This window comes from Trypanosoma theileri (assembly GCF_002087225.1).
Source record: "Trypanosoma theileri isolate Edinburgh chromosome Unknown TM35_Tth_23_V1, whole genome shotgun sequence".
Taxonomy (NCBI): Eukaryota; Euglenozoa; class Kinetoplastea; order Trypanosomatida; family Trypanosomatidae; genus Trypanosoma; species Trypanosoma theileri.
The window spans coordinates 213,485-222,023 of record NW_021639865.1 but is presented as its reverse complement, the minus strand read 5'-3'; the positions used below and the strand labels follow the sequence as shown (position 1 = coordinate 222,023).

The 8,539-nt window shown below is 37.2% G+C and overlaps 2 protein-coding genes across 2 annotated transcripts; both read right to left on the bottom strand.

The window, feature by feature from the left end:
• Positions 1 to 633: 633 nt before the first annotated feature.
• Positions 634 to 4,161, bottom strand: TM35_000231880 (uncharacterized protein; the record flags this gene model as incomplete). The annotated part of the gene is made up of 1 exon (XM_029027428.1): positions 634 to 4,161. One exon carries the CDS (start codon positions 4,159 to 4,161, stop codon positions 634 to 636), a length of 3,528 nt encoding a protein of 1,175 aa, XP_028881283.1.
• Positions 4,162 to 4,702: 541 nt separating this feature from the next.
• TM35_000231870 (uncharacterized protein) lies at positions 4,703 to 7,546 on the bottom strand (the record flags this gene model as incomplete). The annotated part of the gene is made up of 1 exon (XM_029027427.1): positions 4,703 to 7,546. One exon carries the CDS (start codon positions 7,544 to 7,546, stop codon positions 4,703 to 4,705), a length of 2,844 nt encoding a protein of 947 aa, XP_028881282.1.
• Positions 7,547 to 8,539: the final 993 nt, after the last annotated feature.

Below are 8,539 nucleotides of genomic sequence, written 5' to 3'. Positions count from 1 at the left end.
AAAAAAAAAAAAAAAAAAACAATAAAAGAAGAAGAAAGTAAAAAAAAAAAGATAAAAAAAAGTGAGGCAATAAAATAGACCAAACACTACAGCAATGCAATGAAAAAAAAAAAAAAAAAGATTATGAACACAGTCAGAAACACCAAGAATGAAGATTCTGAGTTTATCGAAAGAGTCATATATACACTTTGGTCTCAACTTAGTCCTCCTCCCCTCTCTCTCTCTCTCTCGGCTAATTGTAATTCATACCTCTTCTTATTATTATTCTTTTCTTTTCTGTACTGTTGCGCACATGTTGGGAAGGTAATATTGTGTATAGATATAGACACAGCTCCTACTCCCCATATTAACCCAAGTAACGCAGTCATAAAGAGAGAGAGAAAGAGACTTGAAAAAGAAGAAAAGAAAAGAAAGAGAGACTCATCAAGTAAGTATGTAAATAATATATATATATATATATATATAATGAAGAGGAAAAATAAACAAACACTGCAAAAAAAACAAGCAAAAAAACACTGCAAGGTACTATTGTACAACCGTAATACATACCTGCAAACCCTACAAACACAAATACACACACATACACGAAAAAAAAAAAATTTTCAAAAACACTTAAAGCAGTATTATTTACTTTCATTTTATCGATTCCTTCTCACTATTTTGGTTTTCTCCATCTGTGATGGTTTTTCCACCAATTTCTACCGCCGTCGTCAAAGGACCCGCAACAACCTCCCCTTCTTTCTTTTCTTCCTTATTATCAGAAACAAGCCCCATAGTAGTAGTAGTAGTATTAGTAATAATATCAGTAATGGTTGGTGGTTGTGTTTGCTCTTCCGCCGCATCTCGTATTCCCGCCTCACTCTCACGAATGAGAAACTCCACCCACAACTCAGAAATACTCGGCGCGGCCCCACTTCTCCCTTTATTATTCCCATCATTACTTCCCACAGTTGTTGATGTTGTTTCTCGTGGTCTTCCTGGGCCTCCCAATACGGTATTTACAAATCCACCAATGAGGCCTCTGCGTTTTCTCTGTTGACCTGGTCTTGGATTACTAGGACCCGGGAGTAAACCCGCCTTCTCTTGCATTTCCTCATCCCAATTGAGTAAACCACTGAGAACTTTAAGCATTTCATCCGCCTCAGGTCGTTGGCCGACAAAGGCGTGAATGTAATTTACAGTGAGATGACTAATCACACGTTTATCAATCATCATATCTCCATTGAGTTGTCGTGCTGTTTCATCTAATGCTCGACGGAGATCAGCAAGTTTACGATGCATAGATGTAATTTCCAAATTTTTTGCTGCAATCTCTCGTCTATGAGTGGCTACAAGTGCTTCAATATCATTTTGATGATTTCGTTGTTGTTGTTCTGCTTCTTCAAGTTTCGCATTTAGTTTGTCAATTTCTATTTGCATATCAACAGTGCGTTCCTCTAGATCACGACTTTTATTCTGTGTGAAAGTATCAAGTACTTGTTGTAAATTATCTAAACTCATTTGAGTTTGAGCTAATTCTTCATCACGTTCATTTAATGCCCTTTTCAATGTGTCAATATCTGCATTTAATGCCGCTATCTGTTCTTGTTGTTGATTTACCATACTTAAGGAATTCCTTTTATTACCACTAGTATTATTACCACCACCACTACTAACACTATTATTATTATTATTACTATTACTACCACCACTACCAGCAGGAACACCAATAACAGACATCTGTGCCTCCCATAATTTCTTTTCTTCCTTAAGTGTCTGAAGTTCATTCGTAACACCTGAAAGAGCATGTTGAATATCACGGTACTGTTGTTTTTCTGCCTGTAATTGTTGTTTCAGTTTCGCTAAGGATTGATCTCGCACAGAAAGATCTTCCCGTAGTGAACCTATTGTTTTCCATGCCTCATTCACCTGTTGTGTGAGAGTGGCATTCACACTACGAGCCTGTTCATATGTACGCTCCCATTCCTTCTGTACATGGCCTGCACGTCGACTAACATCCACAAGTCTATTAAACTCACTTGCAAGAAGAATAACTTTATCAGAAAAGGACGCTCCAACATCGTCTCGTTGTGAAGATGATGATGGTGGTGGCATCTCCACATCTGCCCGCACAAGACATTCTGTGATCGTATGTTCTAATTGTTGTAATAATTCCTGCAGTCGTGCATTCTCCGCCTCCAACTCTCGTTTGCGGGTTGTGAGAGCGGCGATCATGGAGGCTTCTTGTCCGGCATTTGCATTCGCTGCTCGAGTAGCGGCGAGAGTTGACTGCAATTCCACTACACTTGTTTGGGCTGCGGCTAATTGACTGGACAACACCGCCGTGTGGGAGTCGGACTCCGACAAGCGGGTTTGTAATTGATGTAATTCCTCTTTTAATGCTGCCCGCTCTTTTTCAGCCTTTACGGCCCGTTCTTGGGTTTCAGTTAATTCACGTTGAATGGCATGTGTGTGTTCGGCTGTTAGTTTAGATTCCACTTGTTGTGCGGTTTCTATCACTTCACGTTTAGCCGCCTCTAACTTGGATTTCAATGTGGTTACTTCCGTTTGCAGTAATGATATGGTTTCTTTTAAATATTCTTTTTCTGTTTCTTCTTGTTCTTGTCGTTTTTGCTTTGACTCTATAGCTATTTTCTCCTCTTCTCTATGATGTTCCTCTTCTTCTCTTCTCTGTTTCGCATCCTGCTGTTCATTCTCAAGTTGTTGAATCAATTCATTTAATCGCCGTGCCTGTTGTTCACTACGCTGCAGTAACGCATCTCTTTCCTCTGAAGTCGTACGGTGAGTGAGTTGCTCCTTTTCAAATAATCGCAATAACTGATCTCTTTCACATTGAATGGCAAGTTTTTCCTGTTCTAATCTCTCAGCATGTTTACGAAGTTCCTCCTCAATATGTGTGGATTGTGTAGACATAAGAGCATCTGAGCGAGCAATCGGTACAGTAGTAGCAGCAGCAACAGTAGAAGGAGAATTATTAATAGTAGTATTAGTATTAGTAGTAGCTGTTGTTGTTGTTGTTGTTGTTAAGTTTCTCTTTACTCGTTCTAATTCCTCTACAAGGGCATCATGTGCATCTTGTAGAGATTCCACTTGTTGAATCACTTTCATATATTCTTCTTCACGTAATAAAAGTGTTTCTTCGGCTTTATCATGTGCTACTCTTATACTAGCAGACTCGTTCACTAATTCCTCTATTCGTTGCTGTAATGTTTGAACTTCTTTTCGAAGTTTTAAACATTCGGAATCACGGTGTTGAAGTTCTTCTCGTACTTTTTCTTTTTCCTTCTTTTCAGATTCCAATTCTTCTTGAAGTATTAACAGACGATCTTCATAATAGGCCACTGTCTTCTCTTGTGCCTCTCTGACTTCTCTTTGATAATTATAGATTTGATGATCCATTTGTTGTTTCTGCTCAGTCAATAGATGTACCTGTTCACGTAGTTCTGCTATGAGTCCCTCGTGATTACATACAGCTAAACTACCATTATTCTTCGCATCTATTACTATTGGGGCTGGTGAGGTTTCTCTTTCTTCTTCCTTTTCAGATGACCGATCTAATGATTTTAGTTGAGATTCACGTGCAGAGAAAGATCTCTCTCCCGTGTTGTCAAGAGAAACTCTAGTTGTTGGATTTCGTGTTGGTGGTGTGAGCACAACTTCAGAGGGTACTGAACGGCGTACAGGTGGTGTGACCGCCGCAGGTTCATCCAACGCTAAACCAGAGATTCTATTATTATTATTATTATTATTATTATTATTATTATTATTATTATTATTATTATTATTATTATACTCCGAGTTACTCTTAGTATTGCTATTACTATTACTCACACTCTTCTGACTGCTGGTACTAGTTTGATAGTTTTGTGTGGGATCCCTTGGTAAAGGTGTATGGGTTGCATTCATCTCATCATTTGCCTGTTGAAGTACTGGCAATAATTGTCTACGTGTTTCTTCCTGTACTCCTCTTTCTTCTCTTTCTTTTCGTTCTCCTTCTTCTTCTTTAACTCTTGTTTGAGTTTTCGCTTTCTTTTGTTGTTGTTGATGTTTTTCTTCTTCTTCTTCATCTTCGGATCCCTCTGGCTGTTCATACTGCGGTGTGGTGATCTCCACCGCAATATCTTTTAGTTTCTTCGTCACATCACTCCAATGACCCCACATCTCTGAATATAATCACTCTCTTTATATACACAAAATACAGTGAGATAGATAAAAGAGAGATGAGAGAGAAAGAAGAAAAAAAAAAAAAAAAGAAAGAAAGAAACACAGACCCTTTTCTTTTCTTTTTTCTTTTCTTAGTATACACAAATAGTACAAATTATATTTCTTATGTCGGCGCTTATTATTCGATATATATATAGTTGTTCATAGATAAAAACAAAAATAAAGAGAAAGAGAGAGAGAAAAAGAGAAAGAAATAGAAATTCCATAGTATTGCAGTTAAAGCATAACAGACAGTGTTTTTTTCTTTTTTTTTTTTTTTAATAGTGTCAAGAGATCTTTTCTCCTTTCAACAACAAACAAACAAACAAATGCAAAGAAAAAAAAAAAAAAAGAAATTCGTATCGTGTTAATTTTTTTTTTTTAAGGATCAACATAACTTAACTCTCATGACTCATTCCGATTATAATAAGCAAACCCAGACAAGCATTAAAAAAAAAAAATATATATATATATATATATATATATATAGTTTATTCTATTACTTCTGTGAGAGAAAAGAATCTGAGAGAAGTACTCCACCACTCCCACCACGAGATCTCATGCTGTTATGTTTACGATGATGAGTCCCACTCTTCTCTTCTTGTCTAAATGCGGCCGGCACTCCATTTGGTAAATAATCACGCGGTGGACTCACACGCCGTGGACACTGCGTTGGGGTGTGTCGAATCTTTCTATGCGGTAGTAAACACAGTGGACAGTGAAGAGCAGTGTGTAGACCCGTTGGCAGAGATGGACAGTTTGTGTAAAGATGTCCGTAGTGTCCACATTTAATACAAAAGAGTCGTTCCTTCACATGTGGAGGAAATTTCTCACTGTGAAGATATGGTGTATTATTATTATTATTATTATTATTATTATTATTATTATCTTCAGAAGCCTCACCGGAGAGTTTTGGGCATTGTGTGATGTGATGTCGTCCACTGCAGTAGGCACAACGTAAACGATGTTGATGTAATGCCGGCCGTGCGTTATTACGACGATAGGCGTGTGGATTAAATGCCTGCGTACTGGCGGTGTTGGGAATAGAAATCACACTTTTCTCCGTATTCCATGTATATATATTGGTATGTGTGGAATCTGTAGATGTTTGTTGAAGAGCATCCCGTACATCCTCTACAGTTGAGAGAAGCATAGTATTAGATGTATCCTCTTTCCTATGGGGATCCATATTGCTTGTTAACATGGAAGTATTATTATTATTATTATTATTATTATTATTATTATTATTATTCTCCTTTTCATTAGTATTGTGACTATGATTATCTAATGATGTATTCGCCTTTGTTACTTCATTTGTTAACAATGGAAATCCCTCTGGACATGAACTCCACACATGTCCACTTGCCCCACAATATACACATCCCAATTCACTCATTTCTTCTCTTCGTACAGCCGCAGAAATAGGTCCATTACCCCACAAATTAGAAATTTCTTCTGGTGATGGGATTTGTAATCGATGATCATTATTATTTAATACACTATTGTAAGTTTCACATTCATTTGAAATCCCACGACTCACAAATATCATACGATCCGCTACTCTTTTACAATACGCATCTGTTAATTCTTCTTTTTCTTTTTCTTTTTCTTCTTGCATACGTAGTAATAAATGTTGAACTGCATAGGCATTAGAGTCTTCTGTTGGATCTGGGAAATGAATAGCTGCACATTCCACACCAGATCCTAAAGCCAATTGAGCCACACGTTGATAAGCGGATTCGTTATTTAAATGCATAAGAGCTTCTAAAAGAAATGAATAACGATATCCACAGGAATTCACATGTTCTGTTAAGGTAGAGGATGATGTATGTATATTACTTGATGGAGCTGTTGTGGTGAAAAGAGGTTCAGCTACCAACTCCACAGGAGAACCTTGTCGAAGTGTATGTTGAAGTGCCATTGGTAATTGAGATAATTTTGCCTGTGGAAGTCTATGAAGTTGTTGAGTAACTTCCATCATGGCATTCGCTAAGGTCATATCATTTACAAAATCATTTAATACAAAGAGATTAGAAGCGGCAAAGGCGGCTTTGATTTCTTCCTCAGAGGCATCATTTGTAGAGACTTCATACAAGGCAAACTCACAGGACTCACTCATACGTACAAGTCTAAAATCAAATTTAAATGATTTTCCCACAATAGATTGTAATCCTCGTGTTTGTGATGATAATAAATCTAAAGAAGATGCGTTGCTATTATTATTCGTATTCTCTTGTAATTCATGTATTTCAGATGCCGTTGTTTTTCCTGCTGCCATCTTTACATCCAGTCCTACACGCATGCGGTATTCTTCTTCTATCCATGGATGGGATTCCGTGTCTATTCCAGCAGTGGATTTGACTCTACAGACTTCACAGTTATTTTCATTCACAATAGCAGGTGTATGAGATGATAATAATGAAGTGGAAGAAGAAGAAGAAGTGGTGGTATGTACACCTGTTGGTGAAAGAAAAAGGGATTTTAATCGTTTTTGTTGAGCCACTACAGTTTGTAAATGACGTGGTAGTTTATATGAACTAAGATATCCAGATACTGTACCATAGCGTAGTAGTTTCCTTTCTTTGATATTGTAAAAACCTCCTTGTAGGAGTGGATGTGGATATGCACATCTTGGTAATCCCACACTCTCACTTCCATTACTACTACTATTCATATTATTCGTGTCTAATGAAATACCATCTACTTCTCCTGAAGATCCACTTGATTGTTGAAGGAATTGTTGAATGTATGGATTCTTAAATGCATTTTTCCTTTCCTGCTCTTCTGTCATTTGTGTTCTTGTCTTTACTCGCACTCGGGCAGCCACACATGATGGAATCCGACAAACCACACGATAAACACTTCGCACAAGCCGTAAATAATGACAATTACGAAGAAACATAAACTCTGAAGAAGAACACGCAATAAGTGTCGTCCCTTTACGTTGAGAAGTAAGTCCATTCACATACGCAGCGGAACTATACCGTGTGAGTGCGGGATGCATGAGAGGCAACACGATACGCGGTGTACCTTTTCCTGGTGGAAGTAAATCCGTTAATCGACTGAGAAGAGAATCACTCATATCACTTGTGGAGACGGCTGGTAAATGATGGACGGCGGCTGCGGCGGTGAAGAGATGTTTTCCACTACCGGCATTGGAAGCGGAATGATTTCCCTGCGGTGTGAGTTGAGAGGCGGAGAAGTATGGAAGGCCGCTGGGTTTATACACCGCCAATAAAGAAGAAGAAGAAGAAGAAGAAGGAGTTTGTGTGGATTCCCGCACGAGATTCATATTCCATGAGGATTGTAAAAGTCGTAATGGACGTGCGGGTCGTTGAGTCATCGTCTTTTCTTTTCTTTTCTTTTCTTTTTTTTTTTCGTCTCTTGTGTTTAATGGATTATTTATTTATTTATTTCTTTATTGATTGATTGATTGATTGATGTTAAGTTTTATCTATTTGTTTGTTTGTTTGTTTGTTTTTTTTCTTATTTGTATTTGTTGATGTTGATAAATGAAGTAATGTCAGTTTCTCTTCTTCTTCTCCAGCAACACGGAGAAAAACAGAGGCGAGAACAGAATAGATGAGTTAACACTCAACTCTCTCTCTTCACACCGCCGTCTAATCAATTTCATTAATAATAAAAGTTTCATCAGCCAAAATAATAACAATAAAAGAAAAAAGAAAAAAGAAAAGAAAACAATTGAGATATATATATATATATATATATATATATATATACATTAGATCCATTTCACTGTCTTTCAGAATCTTCTTCTAATCTCTCTCTCTTTTATACACACTAAGAGTACAAATCAATAAATATAAATGCAAATATAATAGCAAACAGCAACAGGGAAACAGAAGAGGTTACAAACAGAGACTGTGTAAGAAAAAAAAAAAAAAAGATGCAAAACTTTAAGAATCAAAGGAAAACCTGTAAAGGAAATTCAGTAATAAGATCTTAACAATTATAGACTCTCTTTTTTCTTTTTTTACTTCTTGTTCTTTTCTATACATCCTTTTTTTTTTCTTATTTTGAATATGCTTTCCTACTTTGGTCAATGGTAAACAAATAAATAGAAACAAATAGACAAACAAATAATCTATGGAGTTTCAAATGATTCCATCACACATACTTATCATGAAACAATTAAAGAAAATAATAATAAAACGAAATCAAATTCTCTATACCGCCGAAAGATTACCCGGCAGGACTTACGAAGTGGCAGATTCTAGAGTCCCTTCCTCTCCAGAACCCTCCGCTCCCCTTCGCAAGTTGAAACCCCTTCGCCAAGTCAGCCGTCGTGAAAACGGCCCCACGTGACAAGCCATCC